This window comes from Microcaecilia unicolor, chromosome 2, assembly GCF_901765095.1.
Source record: "Microcaecilia unicolor chromosome 2, aMicUni1.1, whole genome shotgun sequence".
NCBI classification, from domain to species: Eukaryota; Metazoa; Chordata; class Amphibia; order Gymnophiona; family Siphonopidae; genus Microcaecilia; species Microcaecilia unicolor.
In genome coordinates this window covers 238,465,476-238,483,729 of record NC_044032.1, presented here as the reverse complement: position 1 = coordinate 238,483,729, position 18,254 = coordinate 238,465,476, and the positions used below count along the sequence as shown (strand labels likewise).

The window sequence follows — 18,254 nt, the reverse complement described above, 5'->3', positions numbered from 1 at the left end:
GGTGTAAACAGAGAAAAAAAACAGTAGTTCTTAGGATTCACCCTTTAAGGTTATTGTGCAGCTTGGAATGTTCAATATTTTCTCTTTCTCAAGGTGGATGGCTGATGGACCTTGCAGCTCCTCTTTGGTGCTTTACAGCCAGCATCTGACCCAGTTCAAGCTGGGTGTTAGTTGAGCAGGGAGGTTTCCTCTTGGAGGACTGTAGCTTCTTAACTTTCTAAAAACCTGAATGGAGCTGGGTGGCATTGCTATTCAGTGGTTATGATGAGACAAAAGGGTTAATAACATACCTTTTTTGTGTGAGTCAAATTATTTTCTGACAGTAGTTTCTGTTTTCAGCAAGTCTCTTCCTCTTAGTTGGCAAGTACTACTGCTGGTCCCTCTTACTGTCTGTATCCCAACAGTTAAGATGAGAGCGAGAAATCTCTCTGAGTAGCCGCCTCCTTGCTGGAACCTTTTGCTTGTTTTTAATGGGTTTTACCATTTTGGTTTTCTGTAGTGCTCACTCATTTTGTTGATGGTGTCCTTTCTATACTTCCTCAGAAATCCATGTCTGACTTAGCTGCTTTCTTTTTAGCCTTCCAACTCTGTCCGTGTTCCTCGCTGAGATGTAGTGTTCTCTCTAAGCATTCTGGCTTACTGATTCTGAGTTAAAAAAAACAAAACAAAAAAGCTCGCTATGAGCAGATACTCCTTTCTGGCCGTGTGCGTCTGTTAGTGCGGTGGCTCTCTGTGGAATTGGTGAAGTCACCTTTAGCTCAAATAACATGCTGTTCATTGTCATCGAGCAGATGAATCTAGACACAACTGGGTTATGACCATCTACCAGCAGATGGAGATAAGAGGACAATACCGAACACTACTATAAGATGGTGAGCAGCCTGGTTAGTCAGTATTTTCCTCCATCTCAGCAGGTGCAGATAATCTCCTGGTGTCCCGGTTATCTGGTTCAGTAGAACCCGGGAGTTTTAGGCTCTGCTAGTGACTCTATCTGGTGGTGCCAGAACCCTCCCCTTCCCACTCCTACTGCATATCTCTCCTTCCTCACACCAAGAAAAAAGAAATGAGAGAGGATTTAGGGGGGAATAGTGACTTTTGCTTTCAGCCTACAGTATTTTGTGGCGAGTGGTTTTCCCTCCGAGTGTAGTGAAATCAAGGAGTTTGCTTCACAGCGAGCAGTACTGAAGCACATGGCAGGCACTTTGCGGCTGGGGTGAGTACACTTTAAAATTTATTTTAGCTGTTGGGTGTTGCTGAATCTTTGTTTTCACTTTTGTTTTAGGGCTAGGTCTCCTTCCCAGTGTTTGGGTTTTTGTCCTGCTTCGGGATGAGTTTGCGGTTAGGAGCAGTGTGGAGGATGCTTGTTAGCTTAGCTTCCATTGGCAGTAAGGGCAGGCATGGGTAATTTCTGCACAGACCTTGGCGCACTGCAGTCTTTCTTCTCAGGCCTGACTCATCATTGGGCTCGGTTCCAGTTTTAGCTAGCGCAGAAACTGTGGCTTCGGGGTCTCCCGAGTCTTGCTTCCAGGAAAGATTCCACGAAGAGGTGTTATGTTTTCAAATGGAAGAGTTTTGGTGTCTGGTGTGACAGCCTGGCCCTAGATCCTCGTTCTTGTCCTACACAGACCCTGCTTGAATACCTTCTGCACTTGTCTGAGGTGGGTCTTAAGACCAACTCTGTAAGAGTTCATCTTAGCGTGATTAGTGCTTTTCATTATCGTGTAGAGGGTAAGCCTATCTCGGGACAGCCTTTAGTTGTTCGCTTCATGAGAAGTTTGCTTTTGTCAAAGCCCCCTATCAAGCCTCCTCCAGTGTCATGGGATCTCAATGTCGTTCTCACCTAGCTGATGAAACCTCCTTTTGAGCCACTGAATACCTGCCATCTGAAGTACTTGACTTGGAAGGTCATTTTCTTGGTGGCAGTCACTTCAGCTCGTAGAGTCAGTGAGCTTCAAGCCTTGGTAGCTCATGCTCCTTATACTAAATTTCATCATAACAGAATAGTCCTCTGCACTCACCCTATGTTCTTGCCGAAGGTGGTGTCGGAGTTCCATCTGAACCAGTCAATTGTCTTGCCAAAATTTTTTCCCCGTCCTCATACTCACCCTGCTGAGCGTCAGTTGCATACATTGGACTGCAAGCGAGCATTGGCCTTCTATCTGGAGCGGACAAGCCCCTTCAGACAGTCCGCCCAAATGTTTGTTTCGTTTGACCCCAATAGAAGGGGAGTGGCTGTGGGGAAACGCACCATCTCAAATTGGCTAGCAGATTGCATTTCCTTCACTTACGCCCAGGCTGGGCTGACTCTTGAGGGTCATGTCACAGCTCATAGTGTTAGAGCCATGGCAGCGTCAGTGGCCCACTTGAAGTCAGCCACTATTGAAGAGATTTGCAAGGCTGTGACGTGGTCATCTGTCCACACATTCACATCTCATTACTGCCTACAGCAGGATACCCGACACGATAGTCGGTTCGGGCAGTCGGTGCTGCAGAATCTGTTTGGGGTTTAGAATTCAACTCCACCCCCCTAGGCCCATTTTTATTCTGTTCCAGGCTGCACTCTGTTAGTTGTTGTTGTTTAGGTCAATCTCAGTTATGTCCTTGCCGTTGTGAGGCCCAATTGACCAATGTTTGTTATTTTGAGTGAGCCTGGGGGCTAGGGATACCCCAATTGTGAGAACAAGCAGCCTGCTTGTCCTTGGAGAAAGTGAGGTTACTAACCTGTAGCAGGTATTCTCCGAGGACAGCAGGCTGATTTTTTTCACATACCCTCCCACCTCCCCTTTGGAGTTGTGTCTTTCCTGGTCTTTTGCTTTCTATTTGACTGACGAGCACGCTCTTGTTCGGGCGGGAAGATGGTCGTGCATGCGCGGTGCGCACGGATCACGCGAGAGCTAGCAAACTTTTGTTGCTAGGAAGATCTTCCGATCCTGGGTGCTGCCGTGGACGTCACTCAATCGTGAGAACAATCAGCCTGCTGTCCTCGGAGAATACCTGCTACAGGTTAGTAACCTCGCTTTTTTCCTTCTCTTCTCTTATTTTTAATCTGTTTTTTAAATTTCTTTTTCTTCTTTTAGCAATCCTATTCACCTTCAAATAAAATTTTTTCCTTCTCTCCAGTCTGTCTTCTCTACTTCTCTGTAGTTCAGTTTATGTTTTTGGCCCCAGTCTGACTCTGATGATGTCCACTGCTGCAACTCCTGATCATCATCATGCTGTAGTGACTCCTTCTGTCATTCTTGGTCATAATCTCTGACCTCTGTGGTTCCTTCCACCAGTCTCAGCCCCTGGACTTGCTGCCCCTGTTCTTCTTGTTAGCATGATCTCCGTGCCAGTATCACCTTCTATCAGACCTAGTCACTGACGTAGAACTGTATGGTGACTTCCATCAGGTCCCTAGTTCTAACTCTCTCTTTCCATCCTGCCTCTAGCCCTGATTCTGGAGGAAATACCAATAAAAACAAATTAGAAATATTTATAATAAATTAGAAATATTTATAATAACAATACAGTTGATCATGAAGTGTAACCTGTACAGAGTTCCAGATAAAACTTTGCCCACTTTTTTGTGCAAACTGGATGGACCGGACTGTACAGGTCTATTTGTCGACATTTACTGTGTTACTTATGTTCTCCGAGGACAAGCAGGCTGCTTGTTCTCACTGATGGGTGACGTCCACGGCAGCCCCTCCAATCGGAAACTTCACTAGCAAAGTCCTTTGCTAGCCCTCGCGCGCCCGCGCGCACCGCGCATGCGCGGCCGTCTTCCCGCCCGAAACCGGCTCGAGCCGGCCAGTCTTCTTTTGTCCGCACTCGGTACGGTCGTGTTTTCGCCGTGTCGAGCCCCGGAAAGTCGACCTCGCGCGTCCAATTTGTTTGAACGTGTTTTTTTCCTTCGGGAAAGCTTTGTCCTAGTCGGGAAGTGCTCCGGAAACCCCTCGCCGGGTTTCGTGTAAATCCTCCCCGTACTTCTAGCTTTTTTGCCCCGGTAAGTTTTCTTTCGTCGTCGGGGTAGGCCTCTTTTCGGCCTCGGTCGAGATTTTTTCTCCCTCTAAATTTTGGTGCTCCAAATTTCGCCATTTCGGCTTTTGATTTCGCCGGCGTGATTTTTCCGCCCATGACATCGAAGCCTTCCAGCGGCTTCAAGAAGTGCACCCAGTGCGCCCGGGTTATCTCGCTCACTGATCGACACTCGTCGTGTCTTCAGTGTCTGGGGGCCGAGCACCGCCCTCAGAACTGTAGTCTGTGTTCCCTGCTTCAAAGGCGGACTCAGGTAGCGAGACTAGCCCAGTGGAACGTGTTGTTCTCGGGCTCTTCGTCGGCATCGGCACCGGGATCTTCGAGTGCATCGACGTCGTCAGCGTCCAGACCATCTTCCTCGGCCGCCCCTGCATCGAGTGCATCGAGGCATCGGGCCTCTGCATCGGCGCCGAGACATCGGATAGCTGCATCGACGTCGGTGGTACCAGGACCTCGTCTGCTGATGTCGTCGGACGGTGGTGCATCGGGTGGAGTGCAGGTGAGGGCTGTCCATTCCCCTGCTGGTGGCGGTGAGCCCTCGGGTGGGTCTCCTCCTACCCTGAGGGCTCCTGCGGTACAGCCCCCCCGAGATCGACCTTCTTCAGTCTCGGCCCCGAGGAAGCGACGGATGGATTCGACGTCCTCCTCGTCGGTGCCGGGGAGCTCCGGTGACATGCTTCGGAAGAAATCGAAGAAGCATCGACACCGGTCTCCTCCCCGTGTCGGCACCGAGAGCTCTGGGTCGCCGAGGGATTCGGCACCCAGCAGGCATCGGCACCGAGAGGACCGCTCACCCTCTGTTCAGGAGGTGTCGATGCGCTCCGCTCTGGACAGCCCGGAACAGCCTCCACGCCCGGAACAGGTTCTGACGTCGACGCCTGCATCGACCTCTCAGCCTTTCTCCGCAGCCACTCTAAACGAGAGCCTCCGGGCCGTTCTCCCAGAGATTCTGGGAGAGCTGTTGCGCCCTACCCCTCCGGTACCGGCGGTGCTTGCGCCTCCGGTACCGTCGAGCGTGGCGCCGGCTGGCCCATCGCCCAGGTTGAGGTCCCCGACGTCGGTACCGCGTGCGGTGCCGACCGCGGCCACCTCCCAGGAAGGCTCCCCGACTACGTCGGCGGAGGGAGCTTCGCCGATGCGGGCCAGGGAGTCTACCTCTCGACGCCCCCATCGTGGACGTGGCTCCACAGAGTCGAGCAGGGCGAGGTTGCAGACACAGGTCCGTGAACTTGTGTCTGACACCGAGGGTGAGGCCTCGTGGGAGGAAGAGGAAGATCCCAGATATTTCTCTGACGAGGAGTCTGAGGGTCTTCCGTCTGATCCCACTCCCTCTCCTGAGAGACAGCTTTCTCCTCCCGAGAGTCTGTCTTTTGCCTCCTTTGTCCGGGAGATGTCTACGGCCATCCCCTTCCCGGTGGTTGTGGAGGACGAGCCCAGGGCTGAAATGTTTGAGCTCTTGGACTATCCTTCTCCACCTAAGGAAGCGTCCACTGTTCCCTTGCACCATGTCCTGAAAAAGACATTGCTTGCGAACTGGACCAAGCCATTAAGTAATCCCCACATCCCCAAGAAGATCGAGTCCCAGTACCGGATCCATGGGGACCCAGAGCTGATGCGCACGCAGTTGCCTCATGATTCTGGAGTTGTGGATCTGGCCCTAAAGAAGGCTAAGAGTTCTAGGGAACATGCTTCGGCGCCCCCGGGCAAAGACGCTAGAACCTTAGACTCCTTTGGGAGGAAGGCCTACCATTCCTCTATGCTCGTGTCCAAGATCCAGTCTTACCAGCTCTACACGAGCATCCACATGCGGAACAATGTGCGGCAGTTGGCGGGCTTGGTTGATGCTCTTCCCCCCGAGCAAGCCAAGCCTTTTCAGGAGGTGGTCAGGCAGCTGAAGGCGTGCAGAAAATTCCTGGCCAGAGGAGTTTATGACACTTTTGATGTTGCGTCCAGGGCCGCTGCTCAAGGTGTGGTGATGCGCAGGCTCTCATGGCTGCGTGCCGCCGACATGGAGAATAGACTCCAGCAGCGGATTGCGGACTCGCCTTGCCGTGCGGACAACATTTTTGGCGAAAAAGTCGAACAGGTGGTAGAGTCTCTCCACCAGCGGGACACCGCATTCGACAAGTTCGCCCGCCGGCAGCCTTCAGCTTCTACCTCTACAGGTAGACGATTTTTCGGGGGAAGGAAGACTGTTCCCTATACTTCTGGCAAGCGTAGGTACAATCCTCCTTCCCGACAGCCTGTGGCCCAGGCTAAGCCCCAGCGCGCTCGCTCTCGTCAGCAGCGTGCGCCTCAGCAAGGCCCCGCGGCTCCCCAGCAAAAGCAAGGGACGAGCTTTTGACTGGCTCCAGCAGAGCATAGCCGACATCCAAGTGTCCGTGCCGGGCGACCTGCCAGTCGGGGGGAGGTTGAAAGCTTTTCACCAAAGGTGGCCTCTCATAACCTCCGACCAGTGGGTTCTGCAAATAGTCCGGCAGGGATACACCCTCAATTTGGCCTTAAAACCTCCAAATTGTCCACCGGGAGCTCAGTCTTACAGCTTCCAGCACAAGAAGGTACTTGCAGAGGAACTCTCCGCCCTTCTCAGCGCCAATGCGGTCGAGCCCGTGCCATCCGGGCAAGAAGGGCTGGGATTCTATTCCAGGTACTTCCTTGTGGAAAAGAAAACAGGGGGGATGCGTCCCATCCTAGACCTAAGGGCCCTGAACAAATATCTCGTAAAAGAAAAGTTCAGGATGCTTTCCCTGGGCACCCTTCTCCCCATGATTCAGCAAAACGATTGGCTATGCTCTCTGGACTTGAAGGATGCCTACACACACATCCCGATACTGCCAGCTCACAGACAGTATCTGCGATTTCAGCTGGGCACACGCCACTTCCAGTACTGTGTGCTACCCTTTGGGCTCGCCTCTGCGCCCAGGGTGTTCACAAAGTGCCTAGCTGTGGTAGCAGCGGCGCTTCGCAGGCTGGGGGTGCACGTGTTCCCATATCTCGACGATTGGCTGGTGAAGAACACATCCGAGGCAGGAGCCCTGCAGTCCATGCAGATGACTATTCGCCTCCTGGAGCTACTGGGGTTTGTGATAAATTACCCAAAGTCCCATCTTCTCCCAGTGCAGAAACTCGAATTCATCGGAGCCCTGCTGGATTCTCGGACGGCTCGCGCCTATCTCCCAGAGGCGAGAGCCAACAACTTGTTGTCCCTCGTCTCGCGGGTGCGAGCGTCCCAGCAGATCACAGCTCGGCAGATGTTGAGATTGCTGGGCCACATGGCCTCCACAGTTCATGTGACTCCCATGGCCCGCCTTCACATGAGGTCTGCTCAATGGACCCTAGCCTCCCAGTGGTATCAGGCCGCTGGGGGTCTAGAGGACGTGATCCACCTGTCCACGAGTTTTCTCGAATCCCTGTATTGGTGGACGATTTGCTCCAATTTGACTCTGGGACGCCCCTTCCAAATTCCTCAGCCACAAAAAGTGCTGACCACGGATGCGTCTCTCCTGGGATGGGGAGCTCATGTCGATGGGCTCCACACCCAAGGAAGGTGGTCCCTCCGAGAAAGCGATCTACAGATCAATCTTCTGGAGTTGCGAGCGATCTGGAACGCTCTGAAGGCTTTCAGAGATCGGCTGTCCCACCAAATTATCCAAATTCAGACAGACAACCAGGTTGCCATGTACTATCTCAACAAGCAGGGGGGCACCGGATCTCGCCCCCTGTGTCAGGAAGCCGTCAGCATGTGGCTCTGGGCTCGCCGTCAAGGCATGGTGCTCCAAGCCACATATCTGGCAGGCGTAAACAACAGTCTGGCCGACAGGTTGAGCAGGATTATGCAACCTCACGAGTGGTCGCTCAATTCCCGTGTAGTGCGACAGATCTTCCAGGCGTGGGGCACCCCCCTGGTGGATCTCTTCGCATCTCAAGTGAACCACAAGGTCCCTCAGTTCTGTTCCAGGCTTCAGGCCCACGGCAGACTGGCGTCGGATGCCTTCCTCCTGGATTGGGGGGAGGGCCTCCTGTATGCTTATCCTCCCATCCCTCTGGTGGGGAAGACTTTGTTGAAACTCAAGCAAGACCGAGGCACCATGATTCTGATTGCTCCTTTTTGGCCGCGTCAGATCTGGTTCCCCCTTCTTCTGGAGTTATCCTCCGAAGAACCGTGGAGATTGGAGTGTTTTCCGACCCTCATCACGCAGGACGAAGGGGCTCTTCTGCATCCCAACCTCCGGTCCCTGGCTCTCACGGCCTGGATGTTGAGGGCGTAGACTTTGCCTCTTTGGGTCTGCCAGAGGGTGTCTCCCGCATCTTGCTTGCTTCCAGGAAAGACTCCACCAAGAGAAGTTACTTCTTTCATTGGAGGAGGTTTGCCGTCTGGTGTGACAGCAAGGCCCTAGATCCTCGCTCTTGTCCTACACAGACCCTGCTTGAATACCTTCTGCACTTGTCTGAGTCTGGTCTGAAGACCAACTCCGTAAGAGTTCACCTTAGTGCAATCAGTGCATACCATTACCAAGTGGAAGGTAAGCCGATCTCAGGACAGCCTTTAGTTGTTCGCTTTATGAGAGGTTTGCTTTTGTCAAAGCCCCCTGTCAAGCCTCCTACAGTGTCATGGGATCTCAATGTCGTTCTCACCCAGCTGATGAAACCTCCTTTTGAGCCACTGGATTCATGCCATCCGAAGTACTTGACCTGGAAGGTCATTTTCTTGGTGGCAGTTACTTCGGCTCGTAGAGTCAGTGAGCTTCAGGCCCTGGTAGCCCAGGCCCCTTACACTAAATTTCATCACAACAGAGTAGTCCTCCGCACTCACCCTAAGTTCCTGCCAAAGGTCGTGTCGGAGTTCCATCTGAACCAGTCAATTGTCTTGCCAACATTCTTTCCCCGTCCTCATTCCTGCCCTGCTGAACGTCAGCTGCACACATTGGACTGCAAGAGAGCATTGGCCTTCTACCTGGAGCGGACACAGCCCCACAGACAGTCCGCCCAACTGTTTGTTTCTTTTGATCCCAATAGGAGGGGAGTGGCTGTAGGGAAACGCACCATATCCAATTGGCTAGCAGATTGCATTTCCTTCACTTACGCCCAGGCGGGGCTGGCTCTTGAGGGTCATGTCACGGCTCATAATGTTAGAGCCATGGCTGCGTCGGTAGCCCACTTGAAGTCAGCCTCCATTGAAGAAATTTGCAAAGCTGCGACGTGGGCTTCTGTCCACACATTCACATCCCATTACTGCCTGCAGCAGGATACCCGACGCGACAGTCGGTTCGGGCAGTCAGTTCTTCAGAACCTGTTTGGGCTTTAGGATCCAACTCCACCCCCCGAGGGCCCTGTTTGTTCTGTTCCAGGCTACACTCCCAGTTAGTTGGTAAATTTTTTAGGTCAATCTCTGTTATGTCCTCGCCGTTGCGAGGCCCAATTGACCATGGTTGTTGTTTTGAGTGAGCCTGGGGGCTAGGGATACCCCATCAGTGAGAACAAGCAGCCTGCTTGTCCTCGGAGAAAGCGAATGCTACATACCTGTAGAAGGTATTCTCCGAGGACAGCAGGCTGATTGTTCTCACAAACCCGCCCGCCTCCCCTTTGGAGTTGTGTCTTCCCTTGAAGTGTATTGTCTTGCTACATACTGGACTGGCCGGCTCGAGCCGGTTTCGGGCGGGAAGACGGCCGCGCATGCGCGGTGCGCGCGGGCGCGCGAGGGCTAGCAAAGGACTTTGCTAGTGAAGTTTCCGATTGGAGGGGCTGCCGTGGACGTCACCCATCAGTGAGAACAATCAGCCTGCTGTCCTCGGAGAATACCTTCTACAGGTATGTAGCATTCGCTTTAACCACATCAAATCTGGTAATACTAAAATAAAGACTTAGTGTTCAGTAAATTGATTTAAAATCTTGAGCCTACTTTGTAGCATAGAATACAGTACAGCAGCATGACAGCATTGCACGATAAAATCCAGTAATACATATATAGCAATGAAAACCAAACTATCAGTAAACGAAAATCTACAGGACCAACAGCACCATCAGCCCAAAAATAGCAACCATAGGCAGTAAGAATAAAATTATTATCTGGGCATGGACTAAATGTAGATTTACCAGTCATTTAAGTTTCATGTAAACTAAGCTGTTGTGGAAAACAAAAATATCCACAGCTGGAAAACGTTTTTTTTTGTGTGTTTTTAACTTAATGAATGTGTTTTATTTTTATTATAGTCTCTGGATGGCATTCATGAGAAAGGAATGACAGATGAAATACATTGTGCTTCAGTGAAGAGTACAAGTATGAGACCACCTCTTCCTGGAATGGGCCCACCCCAGAGTCCAATGGACCAGCATAGCCAAGGTTTTTTATTTATTGTTTTTCTTATCTTTATATTCCTCCAGTAAATGTTCACACATCTCTATATCAGCATTTAAGTTCTAAGATCAGGCTTCTTAAATTGTGGCTTTACAGTTCTGTAATTAAAGCATATTTTAGAGCTTGGGGGGAAAGCATGTATAAGATCATTCATCTATTCCATTCCTGTACAAACCAATCCGTACACAAGATTTGAAACTCCCAAGATATATATTTTCCTTCAAAAATGTAAAGCAGAAGCCATTTTTATCCAGCCAACAATGACAAACCATATTTCAATTGTTAGTGCTTATTTCAGGGCTTCCCAGACTATGAGTGGTGATACTAAAAATCTGCATTTGGCGTCCTGATCAAATGTCATCGGCCATGTCTCTGGGAGTCGTGTGCTGTGACCATGATAATGGGGTCATGGCCACAGAAAGGTTGTTAAGGCCGGGCTTTCTCCAGTGGATTACCTCAACTGGTAATGGTAATAGTGCTTATATTTCGCCAACTCCCATATATATAGGTTCAAAGCAGATAGCATAAGGTCCAAATTCAATCTTAGAGTGACAGAATGAAAAGATATAAAAGAAAAAGCCAAAAATTATGTCTTAGTGTAAACATTTTTTGAACAGTGGTGCTTTTAAACACTTGTAGAATAATAAATGTAAAGAAATTGTCTTAAGTTATATTGATAGAGAGCACTATGTGGAAAAGATGATACAAATTTTTTATATACAACTTTCACAAAAGAAGGATAAATAAAGCAAGACTCTATAGCTTATGACGAAGACGGGGACAAGGGAAAAGAGAAAATAAATACTCTGGACATGTACCTTTAAACATCTTATGAACCCAACATACAAATGTAAAAAGACCACGAGCCTTAATAGGTAATGGAATTCTCTGTGTAGGTGATACTTGATCCATCATCCTCTTTTGTCCCATAATCATCCTATCTGCAGTGTTCTGTATCGCCTGTAGTCTACCAAATTAGCTGAAAGAAGACAATACAAACCATTGCAATAGTCTAGTTTTGCCAAAATCACTGCCTGAACCAAAATTTTAAAGTGTTTTCTTTTAAAAAGAATGAATTTTTCTAAGACGTATTTAATAAAAGGTAGATTTAATAACTGTATCTGTGTGAAATGTTAAGGATAAGGAAGTGTTCAAATAAACATGTGAAGGGGCATAATCGAACGGGGCGCCCAAGTTTTCATGAGGGCATCCTCGCAGGACGGCACGTAAAGGGGTGGGGCAACCCATATTATCGAAACAAGATGGGCGTCCATCTTTCGTTTCGATAATAGTCGGGGACGCCCAAATCATGAAATTTAAGTCGACCTTAGAGATGGTCGTCCCCGGTTTTCCGCTATAGTGGAAACCGAGGACACCCATCTCAAAAACGAACAAATCCAAGCCATTTGGTCATGGGAGGAGCCAGCATTCGTAGTGCACTGTTCCCCCTGACATGCCAGGATACCAACCGGGCACCCTAGGGGGCACTGCAGTGGACTTCACAAAAAGGTCTCAGGTGCATAGCTCCCTTACCTTGGGTGCTGAGCCCCCCAACCCCCCCCCCCAAAACCCTAAAACCCACAACTGTACACCACTACTATAGCCCTTAGGGATGAAGGGGGGGCACCTACATGTGGGTACAGTGGGTTTGTGGTGGGTTTTGGAGGGCTCACATTTACCACCACAAGTGTTACAGGTAGGTGGGGATGGGCCTGGGTCCGCCTGCCTGAAGTGTACTGCACCCACTACAACTGCTCCAGGTGCCTGCATACTGCTGCGATGGACCTGAGTATGGCATTTGAGGCTGGCAAAAAAGTATTTTAAAACTTTTTTTTTTATGGTGGGAGGAGGTTAGTGACCACTGGGGGAGTAAGGGGAGGTGATTCCCTCCGGTGGTCATCTGATCAGTTTGGGCACCTCCTTGATGCTTGGTCCTGAAAAAAAAAGGACTAAGTAAAGTTGCCCAAGTGTTCGTCAGGGACGCCCTTCTTTTTTCCATTATCGGCCGAGGACGCCTATTTTCTAAGCACGCCCTAGTCCCGCCTTCGCTACACTGCCGACATGCCCCAGTGAACTTTGGTCGTCTCTGCGATGGAAAGCAGTCGAGGGCGCCCAAAATCGGCTTTCGATTATGCCGATTTGGGCGACCTTGCGAGAAGGACGCCCATCTCCTGATTTGTGTCGGAAGATGGGTGCCCTTCTCTTTCGAAAATTCACCTGCAAGTATCTTAGAGTTGTTTTCCACCTTTAACTTCCAGCAGAGAGAGACAGTTCTGAAGGTATATTTTGCCCCATGTGATCTATCCAGAGCAGCTCAGTCTTTTGCTGAGTTTAAAACCATGTGCTGAGCCAAGTGTTTTCAATTTTTCTGTGGAAGTTGAAATGTGGCCTAAAGTCAGCTGTAATATATCTTGTACTGGTATCAGCAAAAATATATGAACTGCATATGAGAAAAATTTGATGCCAGGAAAAGAGAGAGAATGGCAACAAGATATTATAGCTAGAGATATCAAACATATAAACGGCAAGTGACCGTACTCACTTGCAGATGCGCAGTACAGACTTCCCTCTCTGTCCCGCCCTCGCGTCAAGTCGTCATGATGTCAGAGGCGGAACAGAGAGGGAAACGGAGTCGAATTGTCGGACGCCACCTGGAAAGGAACATCGTGCGAAACAACCTTCACCCTCCCCCCCCCCCCATCCCCGCTCCCGCCCCCCTCCGTATCGGGCCCCCTGCACTGACCTGACAGCGCCTCTCACCTCTGTGTGGAAGCGCTGCAGGCAGCAGCAGAGCGATCTGCTGCTGTCTGTAGCGCTTTCAGACGGAGGTGAGAGGCGCTGTCAGGTCAATGCAGGGGGCCCGGCACAGAGGGGGGAAGGGAGCGGCGGCGATGAGGGTAGCTGGACATGGGGGGAGGGCAGGGGGGAGAGGCCATGGTTGCTGGACTTGGGGTGAGAGCAGGGCACAGAGGAGGGTTGCTGGACATGGGGGGAAGGGGGGAGGCCAAGGGAAAGAGGAGGGTCGCTGGATATGGAGGGGAGGATCGGTGGACGGGGTGAGGCCAGGGGAGAGAGGAGGTCTGCAATACTCGCCCGTTTTTACGGGCTTAACGGCTAGTAGATATATAGGATAGGAACGGTGATAAAGAACTACTACTACTATTAAACATTTCTATAGCGCTACTAGACTTACGCAGTTCTGTACAAAAGAGCCCTGAGAACTAACTGAGATTTGGTCTGCCATTTTCACTGTGTAATATCTAGAAGTCAAAAATTCTTTCATCCTAGTTGAAACAGTGGAGGAGTGGCCTAGTGGTTAGGGTGGTGGACTTTGGTCCTGGAGAACTGCGGAACTGAGTTCAATTCCCACTTCAGGCACAGGCAGCTCCTTGTGACTCTGGGCAAGTCACTTAACCCTCCATTGCCCCATGTAAGCCACATTGAGCCTGCCATGAGTGGGAAAGCGTGGGGTACAAATGTAACAAAAAAAAAAAATGTTACCTGCAAACCCTCATGAACTTAGTTTGAACAGAAGGATGTCATAGTCTACAGTGTTTGTGGAGTTGCCTTTGAAAAGTTTGAGGATGGTTCAGAATTCAGCTGCTAGGCTGATTTTTAGTTGTTGGATAAGAAACCACATTACTACAATTTTGGTCAAACTTCATTACCTCCCAGATTTTTATAGGGAAAGGCTGCTCTTTACCGATACATGTGTATACTATTTGCATATATGAGGGTTGAATGAAAAGTAATGCCTCCAACTCCATAACTTTTGTTTAAATGAAGCTATTGTAATGAATAAAAAATGAAAATAATGCTTGAAATTTGTTCTATTACACTTATTTACCTTTCTATATAGCTACTACTATTAGTCATACATTTCTGCCAACTATGAAAAAGCTTTCATGAAAGAACTGCACATCTTGTCTCTTCAACCAGTTGCTTACACTCCTGTACACCCCTTCATTTGAATCAAACAGATGCCCCAAAGGTATTCCTTCAATTTTGGAAAAAGATGGAAATCATGTGGTGCTTAATCTGGGCTCTGGCGGTTGTGGTAGAACTGTGAAGACCCATCTCACAATTGCTTTTGTGGCTTTTCGTGTTGTATGAGTCCTAGCATTGTCATAATGCGACAAAACTTCCTTTTTATGCTTCTAAACGCTTCATTCTTTCAAAGTTTTCAGGGTTGTGATGTAACGCTCTGAGCTGATGGTTGTGCCAGGTTTGTGGAAACCCATGTGAACACCACCATCCATGTCCCAAAAGACTGAACCATTATTTTTTTCCTGCAGAAAGCTATGTTTGTTTTTGAAAATGTTTTTTTCACAGGTGAACCTTTGTGATGATGCTCCATGGTTAGGCACTTTGTTTCTGGTCTGTGTTTCATCAGCTGTCACAATCTTGTGAAGAAATTCATTATGTTCTATCTCATATCAGGACAGCAATTGCTGACATGTTTGAAGTCTTGAAGATTTTATTTCTGCAGTCAGCATGCAAAGAACCCATCTTTTACAAACCTTTTGATATGTGAGAATATCAATAATGTAACCTGCATGTTCCTGTGAAATGCCAAGTGTTATCAATTTCCATTTGAGTGATCCTCTGATTATCCTTTATGAGTTTGTCAACCTTTCTTGTGTGAGACTTGTCCATTGCTGTCACGGTTGTCCTCTTTGTTTTTGATCACACAAATTGGCCCTTCCAAGGGCCACAATCTTTAGATTTTTTTGTTTGGCCCAGCAATGCACATCATTCATATTAACAAAAAGTCATCACCATAAACCAACCTAAATATGGTGGTGAATTTCAGTTGGAAGGACTCCTTCAGCATTCAAATTATGTCACAGCAAGTTGCTTAAATTGCACTGATAACTGCTTATCATATGCTTTCAATTCACAAGCAATAGAAAAAGTCTCTTCACACACACTTGTTGCCAACTGAGATGATGGAAGAGATTTCAAACAACAAATGAACACAAGTAGTGAATCAGGTCTGCCATCTTTTGATTTATGAAGATGGAGGCATTATTTTTCATTCAGTCTTTGTAGTGTGCGTTGTTCTTAAAGTACATGCTATATGCACATATGTGGCAGCTCTATAACTGGGAGCCACAAACTTGGTGCCTAGATGTAGCACGCTGAGCGCTAATTCTATAAAGACATTTGGGCACCTAGATTCAGTTATAGAATACTAGCATAAGATGGCATCTATGCGTCTACATTTAGGTTCAAATGTGCATGCTTAAATTTAGCACTTTAGTGTGTAACTTACAGTATTTGTTGGATATGTTTATGCGCTGTCCCTGTGCATACCTCCTTGCATATATGTGCTAAGCAAGTTGTCCATTAGTTATAGAATACTGCTTAGTGGCCAACTAGCATTTATGCGCATAACTGTAACGGTCACGTACATAAGTATTGCCATACTGGGAAAAACCAAAGGTCCATCGAGCCCAGCATCCTGTTTCCAACAGTGGCCAATCCAGGTCACAAATACCTGGCAAGATCCCAAAAATGTACAAAACATTTTATACTGCTTATTCCAGAAATAGTGGATTTTCCCCAAGTCCATTTAATAACTGTCTATGAACTTTTCCTTTAGGAAGCCGTCCAAACCTTTTTAAAACTCCGCTAAGCTAACCGCCTTTACCACATTCTCTGGCACTGAATTCCAAAGTTGAATTACACTTTAAGTGAAGAAAAATTTCTCTGATTCGTTTTAAATTTACTACATTGTAGCTTCATCGCATGCCCCTAGTCCTAGTATTTTTGGAAAGCGTATACAGATGCTTCACATCTACCAGTTCAACTCCACTCATTATTTTATAGACCTCTATCATATCTCCCCTCAGTCGCCTTTTCTCCAAGCTGAAGAGCCCTAGCCGCTTTAACCTTTCCTCATAGGGAAGTCGTCCCATCCCCTTTATCATTTTTGTCGCCCTTCTCTGCACCTTTTCTAATTCTACTATATCTTTTTTGAGATGCGACTACCAGAATTGAACACAATATTCGAGGTGCGGTCGCACCGTGGAGCGATACAAAGGCATTATAACATCCTTGTTTTTGTTTTCCATTCCTTTCCTAATAATACCTAACATTCTATTTGCTTTCGTAGCCGTAGCAGCACACGGAGCAGAAGGCTTCAATGTATCATCAACGATGACACCTAGATCTCTTTCTTGGTCTGTGACTCCTAACATGGAACCTTGCACGACATAGCTATAATTCGGGTTCCTGTTTCCCACATGCATCACTTTGCATTTGCTCACATTAAACGTCATCTGCCATTTAGACGCCCAGTCTCCCAGTCTCGTAAGGCCCGCTTGTAATTTTTCACAATCCTCCCGCGATTGAACGACTTTGAATAACTTTGTGTCATCAGCAAATTTAATTACCTCACTGGTTACTCCCATCTCTAGGTCATTTATAACTATGTTAAAAAGCAGCGGTCCCAGCACAGACCCCTGGGGAACCCCACTAACTACCCTTCTCCATTGAGAATACTGACCATTTAACCCTACTCTCTGTTTTCTATCTTTTAACCAGTTTTTAATCACGTATATAAGTTCTAGTATTCTATACCTTATACATACACTAGGTGTATAAAGGTAGGTGTGAAATTATAAAATGAGGGGAGGTAATGTACACGCTATCTCGATAGTGCATGCATGTGTGAATTATTACTAATGCACGCACTGTCTGTAAACAGTGTGCACACTTTAAGAAAAGTGTGCACTATATGTAAACATTGTACACTATTAATGACATTCTTTCAGAATAAAAAAGGCAAAGAATGGAACATATATTCTGGCTGCTTATTTCTAGATTTTTGTAGATTTGAGATCATTTATTTATTTGTTACATTTGTATCCTACATTTTCCCACCTATTTGCAGGCTCAATGTGGCTTACATAATACCGTAAAGGTGTTCGCCAATTCCGGTATAAACAGTTACACAGTGATGTTGTGGTAGAATGAGGTTCATGTGGAACAGAAATATTAGGGAATCGTATAGAGGAAGAGTTACATTATGTCCATTACGTGCTTTGGTTTCGTAGTGTTGCAGGGTTCAGGCATTTAAGTTGGGTCCAATGATTCCAAGATAATTTTCCTGGTTGATGACTCCTAATGTGAAATTAAGCAGCATACACCCTTAGTTTGGATTATTTACCTTGGGTGTAAGGCACTGTATGGCCATACCACTGCTTTTTGACAAGTTAGTGATCTACTTGACAGGCATTAGAGGTCAGAAACCTAGGACTTTTCTTTCTGTGCCAACTATTAAAGCATGTACATTTGGTGAACTATAACAAGTATGTGATTTATCTCATAAAGTGGCTGTGCAAGAAATTTTATGTAGGAAAGGCAATTAGAAATTTCAAAATTAGGATGAATGAGCATAGATCTAGTCTTTTGAGGGGAAGATCAGAGGCACCATTGGTTTCACGTTGCAACGAGAGAGGACACAGTTTTGATGATTTTAGATGTTTTTGCCATTGATACTATACCAGAAAATGTCAGGGGTGGGACTGGGAGAAGATATTACAAGAGGAGAAATGGATTTTTTTAGATTAAAGATCCAAGAGCTGTTTTGGACTAAACATCAGCATTAATGGAAGATGTTTCTATGAGACTCCAGAATAACAGCATCAGGAACTATACTATTTTTAATGTTAAATCTTTTTATTATAACAAAGAAAAATAAGTGCTGTAAATTTTAAGAACAGAGTTAAATCTAGAAGAGAACTTGCATCTAAGAAGACAAAATTACATGTATAAAAACAAAAATGAACAGGCAGTCATCACAACTGAACCAAGTATTCGGTGATAGGCCTTGTTTCTTATAGCCCATCATTCTATTAATCAAAAAGCCTTT

The 18,254-nt window shown here is 47.4% G+C and overlaps 1 protein-coding gene across 5 annotated transcripts in view; it reads left to right on the top strand.

Moving 5' to 3' along the window:
• The window catches only part of SMARCA2 (SWI/SNF related, matrix associated, actin dependent regulator of chromatin, subfamily a, member 2), a 679,721-nt gene that overhangs the window by 59,648 nt on the left and 601,819 nt on the right, over positions 1 to 18,254 (top strand). For all 5 annotated transcript variants that reach the window (XM_030193821.1, XM_030193826.1, XM_030193822.1 and 2 more), the window contains exon 3: positions 10,231 to 10,360. In XM_030193821.1, coding sequence (XP_030049681.1) covers positions 10,231 to 10,360 — 130 coding nt within the window. The remainder of the gene's footprint in view (positions 1 to 10,230; positions 10,361 to 18,254) is intronic.